The 18,042-nt window shown below is 43.0% G+C and overlaps 1 protein-coding gene across 1 annotated transcript in view; it reads right to left on the bottom strand.

Moving 5' to 3' along the window:
• The window catches only part of LOC126142862 (fatty acyl-CoA reductase wat-like), a 156,638-nt gene that overhangs the window by 11,526 nt on the left and 127,070 nt on the right, over nt 1–18,042 (bottom strand). The window contains exon 6 of the mRNA XM_049915292.1: nt 13,068–13,340. Within this exon, the coding sequence (XP_049771249.1) occupies nt 13,068–13,340 (273 nt within the window). The remainder of the gene's footprint in view (nt 1–13,067; nt 13,341–18,042) is intronic.

Below are 18,042 nucleotides of genomic sequence, written 5' to 3'. Positions count from 1 at the left end.
TTTTAATGAAAAAGTTAATACAATTACATAATCTGATATAAGAAATAATTGAAAACAACTAACACTATTTAAAAAAATTTAAAATGTAAAGTATATGAAGGGATTGCAATATTTTCAAAATACGGGTGTGCAGAAGCCCCCTCTCTCAGCTGTATTGTGAGGGTTAAAGTAATACTGTCAGGTTTAAAAATAGTAATGGCAACAATTTTAATGGGAATTCAGGAGATACAGTCTCAGGCAGTTAATGTGAATATCGAAATATCTGTTGAGGAAAATTGACTATAGCCGGCCGCGGTGGTCTAGCGGTTCTGGCGCTGCAGTCCGGAACCGCGGGACTGCTACGGTCGCAGGTTCGAATCCTGCCTCGGGCATGGGTGTGTGTGATGTCCTTAGGTTAGTTAGGTTTAAGTAGTTCTAAGTTCTAGGGGACTTATGACCTAAGATGTTGAGTCCCATAGTGCTCAGAGCCATTTGAGCCATTTTTGAAAATTGACTATCTACAGAACTAGCTATGCAAATTGGGCATTTTGGTAAATCTGTGAGGCACATGAGTAATGAGGTAAAGAACACCAATATGAAATCTCGGAAATGTCACAAACCATAAAATTATGCTGAAGTCATCAGAGCTCATAGTATAATGGAAAATTTTGGAAGTGCGGGTGAAATGTTGTTGCTGTCGAAACTATCTTGCGTAAATCACCAGTTGGGAAACCACAAGACATCCGGTAGTAATATTTAGAACAGAGCCGAAAATCAACTGCCGACACGCTGATAATGGCGTAAAGCTAGCCAAAGTGGAAACACAGGAATTTGGTGAAATGCAGTACGTGTGTTTAGATGGTAACGCAGGCTATGAAATAACAGGATACACTGATCGCCTGGTCGGAGATGGAGAGATGAAATGTCGAGCATCTGGGTAAGGAGAGTGACTCTAGAAAGAATAATTGATTCTACAACTGGTAATGATCACTAAATATCTGAAATAAGTATTACAGAAGCATAGTACTACAACTGAAAAGTATGGTGTAAAGTCATATAATCTAAAAAAAGAAACGAAACTGCAAGAATGGAAACCAACACAATATCCCCAAAACTCAGTAGCTTTAGTAAGTATTTTTTCAAGCAACATTCGCCTATCAGCTTATAAGTCACAGCATATGGGAAGAAACCTTTATCAGTGTGAAAATGAGCTGTGACAGTAAATTGCAATAGTGTACTAGCATTTATCCACAAAGCTTTACATACATTCAAAATATTTTCTGCCTGCGGAATGGTGGCAGAATTTCCCCACAGGAGATAAAAATGGTAAGAATTACGTTAGTTTCTAACTGCGTGTTTTCTCCAGATCATCAAAATGATACACGTTGGTGGTAAGATACACTTCATTCGAAATTAAACACTATTGATGTTTATACATCGTCAGTTACTGAGAATGCACAAATATGTGCAAGTGAGACATGTGATCTATTTACATTTGGGTTTCACCTCTTCAAGAATTCCTTAAGTATAGAGACACTAACATTGCCAATGCCCTATCCAGTTTACGAGTACATGGAGTCTATACCAGCAGGACAAAAGCAAATATGGAAAAATGTGACCCATTATACGAAAACTTCTTAGAGGAGAGCTATGCAAACAAAATAATAAAAAATATGACGGAAGAACAAGACCGTAATCTACTGCAGAAATTGGTTAAGACTAAATTCTCGACAAATAATGTTGCAAAATTACAGGTTAGGGGTCTGTTTAATAGTGTAGGTTAACATTTGAATCGTTCTCGCTTCCCACGCCCGGGTTCCCGGGTTCGATTCCCGGCGTGGTCAGGGATTTTCTCTGCCTCGTGATGTCTGGGTGTTGTGTGATGTCCTTAGGATAGTTAGGTTTAAGTAGTTCTGGGGGACTGATGACCATAGATGTTAAGTCCCATAGTGCTCAGAGCCATTTGAACCATTTTTTTAAACATTTGAATGAGGTGAGGCTGTGCCTACATCATAATTCAGGTTTGCGTTTTTGGGGACTACAGGAATCAGTCGGAGGTGAGAGCTGTCGCAACACTCTCTCACCGTATTCTTCGCTGACACCTCCGTTGTCTTCACCGCTGGTAGGCCACTGAGCCTGCCTATTTTAAGTGTTCTCGCGCAAGGTTGCTTCGCCGTCTGGCAGTGGTGGCATGCACAAACGTTTGAGACAATGCCTCGTCGACGAGGCAGCGGAGTCTTGTCACACACTGAGTCAAGCTGTGTGCGGTTTTCAAGTCAGCCGCATCGTCAGCTGCGGTAAGTGGACCACTATGTCCTCAAATTACTTTACATAACGGTATTCCTTCAGCACCATAACTGCAGGTGTTATGGTCACCAAAGACCAACAAGTCATTTAGAAAGCAAAGATGATATTGGTGTTTCGCCTAAGAGATAGTGAGTGACTATTGAATTATAAGGGGACTGACTGCCATCAGTTGAGTCTTACGTTACTATTTTAAAACACATATTATTATTGAAATTAGACTGTAATAATTAGAGTGAACATCAATTAATGCACACTGACGGGAAAAAATTGCAACACCAAGAAGGAGTTGTGCGACATAAATGAAAGTTGGTAAGCGTGTTTCTACATCTGAAATTTCACGCCAGTGGATGCAAATCAGGTTTGCTTTAAGAAAACTCTGTAACAGTCGTGAACGTAAATTTCCTTTGAGATTGGAAGTGGTGGGTCGATGCTAGTCAAGAAGTTGCCCTTATCGACGCCTCAGTGAGTTTGAACGACATCGTCTAATAAAGCTACGAGAAGTTGGATGTTCCTTCCGCTATATTTCAGATAGACCTGCAGGAATGTAGCCACAATTATGATTATTGGCAGCAGTATTCACGAGAATGTATGATCGCGAGAATACTGGGCTCCAGACGTCCGCGTGACACGACCTAGAGGGATGACCATAGTGTTCAGCGTATGGCTCTGGCGCATTTTACTGCATCCGCAGCAGCAAAAAAATGGTTTAAATGGCTCTGAGCACTATGCGACTTAACTTCTCAGGTCATCAGTCGCCTAGAACTTAGAACTACTTAAACCAACTAACCTAAGGACATCACACACATCCATGCCCGAGGCAGGATTCGAACCTGTGACCGCAGCGGTCGCTCGGTTCAAGACTGTAGCGCCTAGAACTGCACTGCCACTCCGGCCGTCTCCGCAGCAGGAGTCTGAGCAGCAATTGGCACCACAGTGCCACAAAAAACTGTTACAGATCGGTTACTTCAAGGATAGCTCCGTGCCACATGCTGTGTAGCGTGCATTCCACTGACCCCAAACGACCACCATTTGCGACTTCAGTGATGTGAAGCGAGAGCTCACGAGAGGGCAGGGTTTAGGTCTGTTGGGTTTTCTGATGAAAGCTGGTTCTGCCTCGGTGCCAGTGACGGTCGTATGTTGGTTAGAAGGAGACCAGTTGTGGACCTGCTGCCAAACTTTCTGCGTGGTAGATGCAGTAGACCTACGTACACCTGGTCCTATTTCTGGGCTTCGATTTAGTATGACAGCAGAAGCACTCTTGCCATTATCCTACGCATCCTGACTGCAATTTTTTACGTCAGTCTGGGGATTCGACGTACTGGGCTTTCATTCGTGAACAGCCATTCCAGGCGGTGTTTTCGAATAGGGTCACACTCGCCTACATATCGCAATTACATCCCAACATGCTCCACAGTGTGTCAACATGTTGTGTCCATTTGAGCAGTATCTGACAGCATCGAGCGACAACTCCAGCGTCATCCAAAAACTGCATTAACCGTCCCTATATAGACCGACAAACTGCTACAGGAATAGAATTTCAACGGACAAACTGATATCCGGCACCTGTACAACACATTACATGCTCGTTTGCATGCTCGCGTGCAACATTTTGGCGGTCACATCGGTTACTATTGCACCGGCTTCTCACATTTACAGTGGCTTATGTCGCACTTACATTAACCTGTGAACTTGCAAAGTTACACAATTAAATATGCTATCGAGACAAACGTCTTCCCGAAACTCACTTCTGTACGTGAACTACTTTTGGCATTGCGAATTTTTCTGTCAGTGTATAATTATGTTAATTGTAACTTCGATTATTTGAAACATCTGGATATTTATCATCACTGTGTGTTAGCTACAGCCCCTACAGCGTAATGAAAGTGGTCATCATCAACATCTTCATGGTCGGCCAGGCAGACCGTTCCTTCAAACAATAATGAATTTTGTCTTTCCACGGAGTTGAGTTTGCTAACATGAGCGTGATCGTAATTGTCTTCCTCACGGTCGACCATGTAGTCCGTTCACGTAAACAGAAATTCATCATCATCCTTTCATGACTTCCACGGGCGTCCAACATCTCTCAGAGCAGTCGATTTATAGAAAAAACACTTTCCAACATGGCTAAAGTCTTTCTTCCGTAATAGGTGCCCCTACCAGTTGCGGTCGTTTTCTTCCATTTCCTCGTTTCTATTAGATGCCTTTAAATTTTCTTTCACATTTTTATTTCGTCTCTAAGAATATATCCCACCGTTTTTCTTATGAATTTAATTAATGGCTCTTCTTTCTTTTCAAAGCTCGATTCTCACAACCATACAACAGGGTTGCTCTAAGCACTATGGGCCTCAACATGTGAGGTCATCAGTCCCCTAGACTTAGAACTACTTATACCTAACTAACATAAGGACATGACACCCATCCATGCCCGAGGCAGGATTCGAACCTGCAACCGTAGCAGCCGGGTGGTTCCGGACTGAAGCGCCTAGAACCGCTCCACCACAGCGGCCGGCTACAACAGGGTGGGCACTGATTACAAAGCTTTCTGCTTCCTAATGTTCCGTGTGTGTGATTGTATCTTGAAAGAAATGTTGTTGGTTTAGGGTTCTACCGCAGATTCCTTGCACTTAGGGTGCATATACGGGGTGTTGGGGGTATAAGCGGAGACATTTCTACTGATGACTGAAGGCAGTGCAGTGAACAACATTACATGAGTATTTACTTCATTTGCAGACTAAAAATTATAGCTATAACAAGTATTATGCTTTTAAGCTGTCTAGTACCTTCAGACACACATGGTATATGCTAACCATTAACGTTTATTTTCGCCTGGGCAGCAGGTCAGGTATTTAAGTGTGGCTGCGTGGACAAAAACGGATATTCGGTCCATACTGACAGGAGTAGTCCACTTCATGGCGCACTTACGACCTTACAGAAAACACCAGGTAGTAAATTACATGAAATTACATGATATGTTTGCGAGGAAACTGTAGACGCAGAAAAAAAAAAGGAACTAAGACACCAAAACCGGTAAGTATTATCGTACCAGTTATCACAACATCTGCACCTATACCCCCAACATCCTGTATATACTACTGATCATGTATTAAATATTGCACATCACTACTCATAAGAGTACTTGTGATAAGAGTCTACATAAATGTGCTAGAGACGTATCGTTAATCGGAATACTTCAGTTTACAGGGCTTAATGTTTGAATAGTGGATACTAATTCTTGAAATGGAGAAAAATTAACAGCTGAATTAATGAACTAGATTATCTTGGAAAGGCAGTAATCAGCTTGTAAATAATTTATAAAATGCGTGACACACAAATACTGACTTTATTTGTACGTTTGATTTATAACGTTGGCTGCAGATCAGTTCTTCGACGAACGTGAAAGTTGTTTATTTTAGTGCCTTAACTGGGTTTCCAGAATCTCCAGATGGCTAATATTTCCAGTTACATAGACGTTTTGATAAACGGCATGGGATATGCTCCTACACTGCGCAAGAACAAATTAATTAATAAAATACAATTATTTCACATTATATATAAACAAATACAAACACTTCAGCATGTTTTTATTAATGATACAGCTTATAAGGTTGTACTAATTATTCAAGTATACGTGTGCAGTGTAGCAGCAGACGACGTGTGTTGATTAAAGCATCTGTGTAACTGAAAATATTAACAGTTAGAAGATGGGCCTAGTAGCTTTAAACCGATGAAAAGTATAAGTGGCTGGTTTCGTCATTCACCTACTAGAGACAAGATATCTTACACTGAATGCCCTCTTGGCGAGAACTTGATAATACAGTGAACGTTTCCTCAAAATAAATTGAGAGCACAGAATAAGTGACGAAACCTATTATTAAATAACAGACAACAGTAAATAAAAACTTCACGAGCACTGTATCTACTCTAAATCAACAAATACACCAGAAGCTAAAACTGATTTTTGAATCCAAATTTACCATAGCTACAATAGCTATTTAAAGTGATCTAGAAAAGTCCTATATATTGGTAGAACAAAAAGGGTTCTAGGCAGCAGAAACAAAAGATCAGAGACGAACACAAGCTGAGCAATGATTTAATAGCACTCCCCATGGGACAAATTTAACACAGAACACTTCAGTACGAGAGTGCATTTCAAGATAGGATAAGATGCATTTGCAGTAGCACTGCTCCAAACCCAACAATGCACAGAACGCACTGAATGATACACTTGCTGGGACAACACTAAAGAGAACCGCAGCCCATTCGCACAACCGCTGTTCTCATCGAACACCACAGGAACGTCCCCCCTCGGTGTGCTGCCATGCAGGGACCCATACCACAGGTAGAATTCACTCGCATACGGCCTTCATCTACATCTACATTTATACTCCGCAAGCCACCCAACGGTGTGTGGCGGAGGGCACTTTACGTGCCACTGTCATTACCTCCCTTTCCTGTTCCAGTCGCGTATGGTTCGCGGGAGGAACGACTGCCGGAAAGCCGTGCGCGCTCGAATCTCTCTAATTTTACACTCGTGTTCTCCTCGGGAGGTATAAGTAGGGGGAAGCAATATATTCTATACCTCATCCAGAAACGCACCCTCTCGAAACCTGAACAGCAAGCTACCCCGCGATGCAGAGCGCCTCTCTTGCAGAGTCTGCCACTTGAGTTTGCTAAACCTCTCCGTAACGCTATCACGCTTACCAAATTATTCTGTGACGAAACGCGCCGCTCTTCTTTCGATCTTCTCTATCTCCTCTGTCAACCCGACCAGGTACGGATCCCACACTGATGAGCAATACTCAAGTATAGGCCAAGCGAGTGTTTTGAAGGCCACCTCCTTTGTTGATTGATTACATTTTCTAAGGACTCTCCCAATGAATCTCAACCTGGCACCCGCTTACCAACAATAAATTTTATATGATTATTCCACTTCAAATCGTTGCGCACGCATACTCCCAGATATTTTACACAAGTACCTGCTACCATTGTTTGTTCCGCTATCATATAATCATACAATAAAGGATCCTTCTTTCTATGTATTTGCAATACATTAGAATTGTCTATGTTAAGAGTCAGTTGCCACTCCCTGCACCAAGTGCCTATCCTCTGCAGATCTTCCTGCATTTCTCTGTAATTTTCTAGTGCTGAAACTTCTCTGTACACTACAGCATCATCCGCGACAAGCCGCATGGAACTTCCGACACTATCTAGTAGGTCATTTATACATATTGTGAAAAGCAATGGCGCTACTCACGGGATGCACGGCACTGCAAGAACCTCTGCTGTCCCTTGTCGCCACTGAAATTAAGTCGACTGCGTGTCGCCGCTCACTGCCCAAGGCCTGACTATCATCGCTGATCAATCCAAGCCGTGACCGACACATTTACTGGTCAGCCTCTAGTTCCTCCCACTGTAGCGTTCTCTCCCGGCCTCTGCATTCTAACCGGGCCCTCTAGACGACCACGTATCATTCGAACAATCCACCAAGCGGGCGGCAATTTCAACGTGCTATAATTCTCAGCACATAAGTAATATTGTAAATTAGAATAATATGTGACCTAATATAGGAGAAGTTTTCATGTTGATTCTGTTGTATAGCTAGAGAAGGCCGAAATGCACGCGTCAACTCACGCAGGCTGGCGTTAGGTCTGAAACAGGATACGTAATGAATGCTATAAAGAAAAGTACGTAGCTGCTGGAATACTTAACTTTAATCCATCATTTGTATACAGCGTTCTTGATGATACAAGTGAGACTCTCTCTAGAAATGGTTAATGGCGTCTTGCTAGGTCGTAGCCATGGACTTAGCTGAAGGATATTCTAACTATCTCTCGGCAAATGAGAGAAAGGCTTCGTCAGTGTAGTCGCTAGCAAAGTCGTCCGTACAACTGGGGCGAGTGCTAGTACGTCTCTGTAGACCTGCCGTGTGGCGGCGCTCGGTGTGCAATTACTGACAGTGGCGACACGCGGGTCCGACGTACACTAGCAGACCGCGGCCGATTTAAAAGCTACCACCTAGCAAGTATGGTGTCTCGCGGTGACACCACAGATTCTTTTGGTAGAGTTGTGTCCAATGAGAAAGGGAAGGAATTAGGTTCATTACATAGTGAAATTTGTTGATGCAATTTGGTTTAGCTGCTAATGAAGACAAACAAAATTAAGGAAGCTAGTTGCCTAAAATATATTGGTGGACACTCTGCAGAAGCAGTGGGAGGAATTTAGGATGAAAAGGAACAGCTGTTATGATGGCTCATAACAAATTTAGATAAACTAATTGAGCCGTGGTTGGATCGTGTTATGCCTTGCATTAAACCTTGGTTGCTATTCTGTGATAAGTCACCCGCGGTTATCGCGATTACGCTGCTATGATCTCTCTCCGCGAGTCGCAGAGGCAGCGTGTATATATTCTCACCCTTGTACTATCTTTGGCCTCGCGTTTATAGTTTACGGCTGTCCCGTGTGCGGGCAGTTGGTCTGCTGGCGTGCAGCAGTGAGGAAGTCTCCGTGGCGCGTGTCCGCGCGAGGCCGCTGACAGCGTCCACGCGCGGTCGGAGTGTGAGATGCTGTTCCCATTGCTTCGAGGTCTGTGGCTCACCGATCCCGGACACGAAAGCCCTAACTGTTCACATTGTGTCGTTTGAATTTCGTTGTGCGCTGTTGGGACATTCCCGCGAGCAACAACGTGTGTTTCCAAGTTGGCGAAATTCTAGCCGCCCTCCCGTGGAGTTTAACTTAACTTGGTTTTTTTGAATTGCAGTACACCAGCGGAATCTTCTGCCTTATGACCGTTAACGTTCCGGTTACCTGCTCTGGCCGTTGACGTAAATTCAGGCAGTGCATTTTCCGCGTCGTGTTGTGGCTGTCCAGCACGGCGTGTAGTTTGACAGATGAATGTGTAATTCGTTGTGGGTACCGATACCTTCTGCGTTGTTCCATTGAACTCCCTGTTGTGTGCTGGTCGGGTGGAGCGGAAGTTATCGTGTCGCTTGGTCCGTTGACTGTCTGCCGGTTGGGTTGCTGTCGGATTGAGAATTGTTGGGCTGACTGCCTGACTCACCTAAGCGAGCGTTGGTCTCTGAATTCCAGGACGACCCTTGGAAACTTCTGAGCGGTGTCTGATGTGCTGCCTTTTCTTATTTGTCCTTGTTGTTTGTTTATGTATGACTTCTAGCCGATTTTAAATTAAAGTTGTTTTGCCCTTAAGGCGTGATTCTTTGGGCCTTCAGCCTGATTTAAAGAAATTTTAAGATAAGACCTTCTGACTTTTAAATTCAAATTCCTATTTTTGAGTCTTGAGTTATTGGCCTTCAGCCGATTTTAAATTAAAGTTGTTTTGCCCTTGAGGCGGGAGATTGAATGGCGCATTTAGCCGGGAATTAAGTTATAAAATTAATGTTTGGCTTGCTCTGTTTTTAATGTCGTCTTTACTCTTGTAATATTTGTCAAGTGGATAAAGTAGTTTGTTCGAGTGCAGCAGACAGCCACTCATTTTGGCCCCTTTCTACAAATTAAACTATCTGTCCTGTCCTGCTGGTATAGCAGGGGGGTCTCACTAACTAACAACAATTGTTGAGTTTTACACTACTGTGTGAATGCTGGTAATGGAATGAACGTAGAATACACTTGTTAGTGGTACTAGACATAAATTACTGCAGGAAAATATGATGTTTCTAATGTTCTTCAGCTATAGACTATGACATGTAACGCTATTGTTGTGGTGTTTGTGTGAGGGGAAGGGGGGCGGGTTGATGTGTGATTGACATTGATGTAGATAATCAGGCAAGTCTTAAACACAGTAGCATACCAAGAACTGTGACACCCGTATGAGCTGGCATACTTTATGCTTAGTAAGAATGCTGGACTGTGATATTTTGCCTCACGTATTGGCTCTTTGTAACTGCACGTTAACTGAGCGTGTGTGTCTTGTTCCGCAATGTGCCTGCGACTAATTGGTCGTCTCTAACAGACACGCCAATAGAAAAAAAAAAAGTGTGACGTTAAGCATCCATGACAGTGATGACCAGATTTGTGTGAGGCGCTAAGAAATTCAACTGTTCAATCAAGGCTGGGCTAAACATGGTTGTACTGGACTAATGACTGGCGTGCAGCACCCTTACTTATTGTCTGTAATACTAGCAGTTTCGAATAGCGGCTACTTTCAATGGCGAAATCTTCAACAAGGAAGCTCTAGGATCCAAAGTAGTACCTTTTCTTCTATTTCTGTACAATGAGAGTCATTTCTTTGTAGCTTGAGTGATATGTTCTTCTTCGTTTCTATAGACCGGTTCCAGCTGACTTATCCTAAATCACCAAGTCACACGTGAGATCGTTATATCATCATCAGGAAAATACGAGGCGTGTAAAACAAGAAGTGCAACACTTTTTTCTCTACCAATTTCGGTTGCAAAAATACCGAATTTGGTGTCGGACATCGAAGCATATTCCAGCTTCAGCCACCATGGCTTCATAAAGCTCCGATACATCTACATCTACATTCTACATTTATACTCCGCAAGCCACCCAACGGTGTGTGGCGGAGGGCACTTTACGTGCCACTGTCATTATCTCCCTTTCCTGTTCCAGTCGCGTATGGTTCGCGGGAAGAACGACTGTCTGAAAGCCTCTGTGCGCGCTCTAATCTCTCTAATTTTACATTCGTGATCTCCTCGGGAGGTATAAGTAGGGGGAAGCAATATATTCGATACCTCATCCAGAAACGCACCCTCTCGAAACCTGGCGAGCAAGCTACACCGCGATGCAGAGCGCCTCTCTTGCAGAGTCTGCCACTTGAGTTTGTTAAACATCTCCGTAACGCTATCACGACGGTTACCAAATAACCCTGTGACGAAACGCGCCGCTCTTCTTTGGATCTTCTCTATCTCCTCCGTCAACCCGATCTGGTACGGATCCCACACTGATGAGCAATACTCAAGTATAGGTCGAACGAGTGTTTTGTAAGCCACCTCCTTTGTTGATGGACTACATTTTCTAAGGACTCTCCCAATGAATCTCAACCTGGTACCCGCCTTACCAACAATTAATTTTATATGATCATTCCACTTCAAATCGTTCCGCACGCATACTCCCAGATATTTTACAGAAGTAACTGCTACCAGTGTTTGTTCCGCTATCATATAATCATACAATAAAGAATCCTTCTTTCTATGTATTCGCAATACATTACATTTGTCTATATTAAGGGTCAGTTGCCACTCCCTGCACCAAGTGCCTATCCGCTGCAGATCTTCCTGCATTTCGCTACAATTTTCTAATGCTGCAACTTCTCTGTATACTACAGCATCATCCGCGAAAAGCCGCATGGAACTTCCGACACTATCTACTATGTCATTTATATATATTGTGCTATATAGGTACTATATATTGTTTTGAAAATGGCGCTTGGCACGGAGGTGCGTTCCGAGCACAGAGCTGTCACTGAGTTTCCTTCGGCGGAAAACCAGAGCATCGCAGATATCCACAGGCGCTTGCAGAATGTCTGCGGAGACGTGGCAGTCCACAGAAGCAGAACTGTCCGGTTTCCCGCTTGCCAGGCGGCCGCACGCAGCTGTGTCTCCTGCAGTGTTGAAACGTGCAGACATTCTGACCCGAAGTGATCGACGGATCACCATGAAGCACCTCACTGTTCTGTGACAATGTAAGGCCTCGCACAAGGCTGCACACCGGAGAGGAGCTCGCGTAACCTCATTGGGCTGTTCTTCCTCATCCTCACCACAGCTAGGATCCCGCACCCCCCGACTTCTACCTGTTTGTCCCATCGCACGATGTACTCCGCGGGAGGCAGCACGTGGATGATGGGGAGGTTATTGACACAGCAAGACCTTGGCTCCAATGTCGCCCATTAGAGTGGTACCCTGCGGGCATACAAGCCGTCCCAGTAATATGGCGCAAGACCTTCGCGTTAAACGAACTTCATGTTGAAAAATAGTTAGTTCTAACCAAAAGACTGGTGAATAATATGGTGTACTGGAATCCTGAATAAAACCAATACGCTTTCAGAAAAAAAGTATTGATACCCTTCATGTTTCTGGATGCAAAGTATTGTTGTACAAATCAACGTTACTGCAACCATTCCATGTGGCTGAAACGTTGATGGCATTGCTGTTTGCAACTAATGTTAACGTAGTCACATATCTGCGAACGTTTTATGGAAGATGATGATAATCTTGGGGGCTTACGCTCAAAGTATTTCATCAGTTGGTGATGTGACATTCAAGCCATGACGAATATAGCTACAGCATGAGTATGGACAGGATCAATTCGAAATGATAGTCTCTACTATAACTCGATGCCACAGCAGATTCCGCGGAAACTGTTTGTCAGTATGTTTTGTACAAGCTTTCGTTTTCAGACTGTGCTCCATTTTCCGATTAGATTTGATTTATTTTGATGTCTCCTTAGGGGGTAAAAGTTTCTCAAATTGTAGTGTAGATTAGTTGAAATCTGTGATGAATCTCTTGGGCTTCATTGGCTATTACTGGTGTTCCTACAGCGTTCAAGCACTTGAAATGTCCAGTACCGATAAACAAATTTTCTTCTTCCTGTGAAAGAGGACTAGCACCATGAGGTAAACAACTTGGGGTTAGGTCAGAGAATTTACGACACTCTAGGAGAACACGTTTATATTATATACTCAGAAATTTTGATCATATAACATAGGTATGTTAATAATAATTCACAAAATTTTGGACAATGTATTCAACAGCAAAGCTTGTACAACAAAAAATTAAAGCTGTCAGTACAGAATTGTCAGGGTTACTTACATTGGTTTCATTCCCTTGAGATACAGAAAAGAATCTACGATGATAGCTGGAATTAGGTGGAGGACTACAGCGGCGATAACGTACAAGTATTTCTCCTTGAGCAGTACGACGTAAACGACCCATAAGTTTCTTATGCTGGGATAATCGGTGCCTTTCTGTGCGTAGCGGCATAAAAGATCATAGGATAGGGGATGGCGTGGTGTCGACACGTAGTTGTAGATGACTGGTTCAGCTGTTGCCCGCTGTGTCGGAGTTTGACTGCTGTGTCTGCACCTGCAATAGTAACACCATCAGTGAGTAGACAGACTCAGATCTCAGAAGGTCGCTGCCACGTGCACTAGAATATTCAGTGGTGTGTCAAAAGTCACGACACGTGGTGGTGTACTGTAGAATTTAGTGGTCCAGAGAAATTTGTATTGCAGAAATACTGGTACTATGAAGGCGTGTTGGAAAATAAGGGCACGTAATTTTTATGTGAAAATTCTTGAAGCTCTCAAAACAAAACTAGCTTTGTTAACAGTCTCGTCTGTATTCTTCATGTCTACATATTTATTTCACGACACAGTCACGTTGGCGACGAACACGTTTTTCCCAGAGACCAGTTTGTTGATTCTGTCACTAGTAGAATATTTGATTTTGCTGACAGGATCGTAACCTTACCTCCCCTTACATCGCTTTATCACTATAAAAGTGAAGTCCTCAGAGGGGTTCTTTAAGTTTTGGAAACAGGTGAAAATCTGGTTGGATCATATCAAGAGTGTATAGAGGATGGGCCCAGGTGCGAACTGTATGGAGGATGATCGATGACGAGGAGTCCAAGGCGTCGGATTGTTGCAGATGTCAGAACGCTCGTATGTGGTCTTTAATTGTCATGATAAATAAGAGAGTCCTCCATGTGAGGGAAAATTATTCGAATTTGTACTTTAGGTTGTCTGAGAGTCTACAGTACGTTGTTTGTCACGCAGAAACGTAGTTATGGTGCACACTGCCCTCTAGCGGCAGAGCGTTGCAAAATGCGTCGGTGAAGCGGGTAAGTCGACAGAGTAATATGCATGACACGTATTACCTCAACCGATATTGAGAACAGAATATGAACTCGGTGGCACTGCCTTCCAGCACGCTCTCGTACATTCAGAGCAGAGGCGTTGTTGAACACAGTGCCACATGCAATCAAAAAGTACAGGAAAGCTGTTAACCCACTTCTTATTTTTGTTTACGCATTTTTCTTTTGTATTGTACTTGGGACTTCATTTCTGCTCCTTGCCAATGAATAGGCCAGATCACTCGTTTCTGTCCTAGGACAATGGGTACCAGCAAGAGGGATTCACTTGAGTGCCTGTCGTATGTTCGCATTCAGATAATAACGCATCAAAGCTGAGCTCATAGTATATGTGTACTAGCCTGTCGAGCACGACATACTATCGAAATTTCGACTGTCGTTCTATGCACCAGCTTGCGAGAAAAACTACAGTCGTGAAAGTGCTTTGTAGGATCATTCTTCGCCTTTTCCCCTGTACAATCGCACACGTCACAGTATTCGATTGTCGTTTATTAATACCAGTCCACGACTCTCGCTATCCACTCAAAACTTGCAAACAGTGCTCCAGCAGTGTACGTCACAAATAGGATGGTCCGCCACTTACTAATACCACTCTTGGAGTTTCCCGCGCTCCCACTACTTGCAACCTAACGAAATTCTAGAGTACGAGGGACACAAAAAATTCATCACACCACTACCTTGACAGCTTTTTCCCCCAGTGGACTCTTTAGTGCCCATGGGGCTGCACCAGTGGTCGAACTGTCGAAAGATTCTTGTTGTCTAAAGATCAGCACTATAATAGGGTAATTTTCAGTCAAAGATCTATGTTTATGCTCGCCAGCTTCACACACACTGCTCATTAGAAAACTAATGATGATCCTCACTCTTCCTTGGTGAAATGACAAATGCTACTCGGTAATTAATAAGAGACCTACGGCTCTATGGAGGTACAAGTTTTGGCCATCTGATTGGAGCTTCACACCCTAAACAGCAAGAGCGATATTGCGCGGACTACTGAGGAGCACTTGGCTCACGTTAATCTCAGACGAGATTCAGCTTTCCGTCACTACTGAGTGCTTACCGAGAGAGGAAGCTGGGACTTCATATCCCCTAATGGTCAAGTTTATCGCTGTCCACACTCAGTCACGATTGGCTGTAGCACGAAACTCGGCACCTCGTCACGACAAGATACTAAGTAGCATGTTCCTGCATCTCACTGGCCTTCCTTAGAAAATAGTCTTTCAAAATTTTATCTTAATAGGGGAAATTGAACAACACCCTAACGCAAGGAAATTGTTTTAATACCCATTCTTATACCTGGGAGGAGAAAGAAGTCCCCAGCAGCTATCACAGTGCTGCTCTCGCCAGCTATGTGGGAAAGACTTCGGTCCAGATAGACATCCACCCCCTTGCATGGATCTTAGAATCCAGGTAGCTCCTTATTAGCTTAGAGTGTGGGTTCATGAGTTACCACTCCACCGTTGACAACCCAACTGTGTTGGAGATGGCAATGATTTCCTACTCTCCAGTCAGTCCTACGATTCGTATCTATCGCTTTTCACGTCTTTCACCTCTAGGAATGTTTGTTAATGTGGAAAACGCCGAGTTAAACCGCGATTCTATATCGAAGTTAAAATACCCATAAAAATTTTTAAAAATGTTTCCCTCATTTCATGAAACGAAGCTTACAAATTTTGGATTGAGAAAAACAAATACTCGTGATAAAAATATTTGTTAGCTTTATATCCTGTCACATACAATGTGTGGAAGCATTTTATGTTAACGGATTAAGACAAAACGGTACATTTTATTTACATATGCCAACAGGAGCGGCCGTGAGATTCTAGGCGCTACAGTCTGGAACCGAGCTACCGCTATGGTCGCAGGTTTGAATCCTGCCTCGGATACGGATGTGTGTGATGTCCTTAGGTTAGTTAGGTTTAATTAGTTCAAGTTCTAGGCGACTGATGATCTCAGAAGTTAAGTCGCATTAGTGCTCGGAGTCATTTGAACCATATGTCATTAACATTGAAAGTCCATTTGATTTCTTTTAATGACAGGCACCTGGAAGTTAGTTGAATCTGAAGGAAATTTTGTGGTCGCTTTTTGATGCCATTGTCTTTTGTCTTGCCTATTGTAATTTGCGGAGCATCTCTGCACACCTACCATCAGTGATCCACCAGCTTTGTGTCATTCGAACCACCCTGATATAGATTGAGATTTTCAGTCTGCAGCGGAGTGTGCGCTGATATGAAGCTTCCTGGTAGATTGTGTGCCGGGCCAAAACTCGAACTCGGGACCTTTGCCTTTCGCGGGCAAGTTTTCCACCATCTGAGCTACCGAAGAACGACTCACGCCCCGTCCTCACAGCTTTACTTCTGCCAGTACCTCGTCTCCTACTTTCCAAACTTTACAGAAGCTCTCCTGCAAACCTTACAGAACTAGCACTCCAGAAAGAAAGGATATGGCGGAGACAATGCTTAGCCACAGCCTGGGGGATGTTTCCAGAATTCTAAAGTTTGGAAAGTAGGAGACACGGTACTGGCAGAAGTAAAGCTGTGAGGAGGGGGCGTGAGTTGTGCTGCGGTAGCTCAAATGGTAGAGCACTTGCCCGCGTAAGGCAAAGGTCCCGAGTTCGAGTCTCGGTCCGGCATACAATTTTAATCTTCCAAGAAGTCTTACCCAGATATATTCCTGCGATCACACAAATATTTTTCTCTGTGTTCATCACTGACGGCACAACTGGTAGAGAAAATGTCTTCTTGGGAATGCAGAAAATTGATTTTAAGGGACATGTTGCATACTAGTAAATGTGGTATTAGCAGGAGCACTGTCACCAATTGACCGTAGATTTCACCTCTTATGTCACCTGAAAATGCAAAAATCAAAAAAGACTCCTTTTAAGGCCCCCAAAGATTGCTTTCCTTTCCCATGCAAAATTCGATCAAACGGAGTCTCCTTTACTTCTTAAATTTGCATCACTTAAAGTAAGGTAGCTGTCTCTTAAGTACTTAAAGGACATTCTTTCTCAGAAGCTACGTTTACTGGATACAGAAAAATAAAGGTAAACAATTTTAAGGAATGTGTACCTCCAATTTTACTACGTCACGTAACAATAAACCCAGCATTTAGAAATAAGTCTGATAGGCAGCCTTCAGAGGAGGTGGCAGATTGAGTTTGTGTGAGAAAATGGTCGTTCACCATAAATGTAACAACAATTATTAACTGAGTTCACATGTTTTTGCATCTTTTTTATTCAACTAATTTTTGCCTTCCAAAACATATGGTAACCAGAAATTCAGCACCAGTTACAGTGCAAACTATATTAAACTCACAGCCACAGCAACAGTAATAAACCAGAAAAAGCTAGAGAACATGGTAGTAGTGGGACAACCTTCGTGCCACCCCACTTCCCATTGTTGCCAAATTTATTCAAGTTGACGGCAATGACGTTGTCCAGCATAGAGGTATGTAGACTTGGGAACAGCGCATGATGTATCCAGGATGGCGGATTTTGGCGGGAAAATAGGCATATTGGGCTACCTTCACTAACCTAACCCCCAGAAAAAATGGCGGCAAATTTGAGTTTTGGCGGGAAAATGGGCCCATTGGGCTATGTCCACCAACCTAATCCTCCAGAAGAAATTGCCGCAAAATTCAAGTACCAACAGGATAATGTCTGCAAAACCATACATTTCATTATAATTATTGATTATCATTTATTATGATTTATTATTATTTATTATTATTATTATTATTTATTATTATTGTCCTACCTCCACTAGAAAATTCGCGCCAAATTCAAAAACTGCAAAACTGTACTTCTCTTTATTATTATTGATTATTATTCTTTATCATTCATCATTTATTATTATGTATTATTATTATTGGTCTACCTACACTAGAAAATTGCACAAATCCAAATTCCAACTCGAT

The sequence above is a fragment of the Schistocerca cancellata genome, unplaced genomic scaffold, assembly GCF_023864275.1.
Source record: "Schistocerca cancellata isolate TAMUIC-IGC-003103 unplaced genomic scaffold, iqSchCanc2.1 HiC_scaffold_756, whole genome shotgun sequence".
NCBI classification, from domain to species: Eukaryota; Metazoa; Arthropoda; class Insecta; order Orthoptera; family Acrididae; genus Schistocerca; species Schistocerca cancellata.
This window is presented reverse-complemented; position numbering and strand designations above follow the sequence as displayed.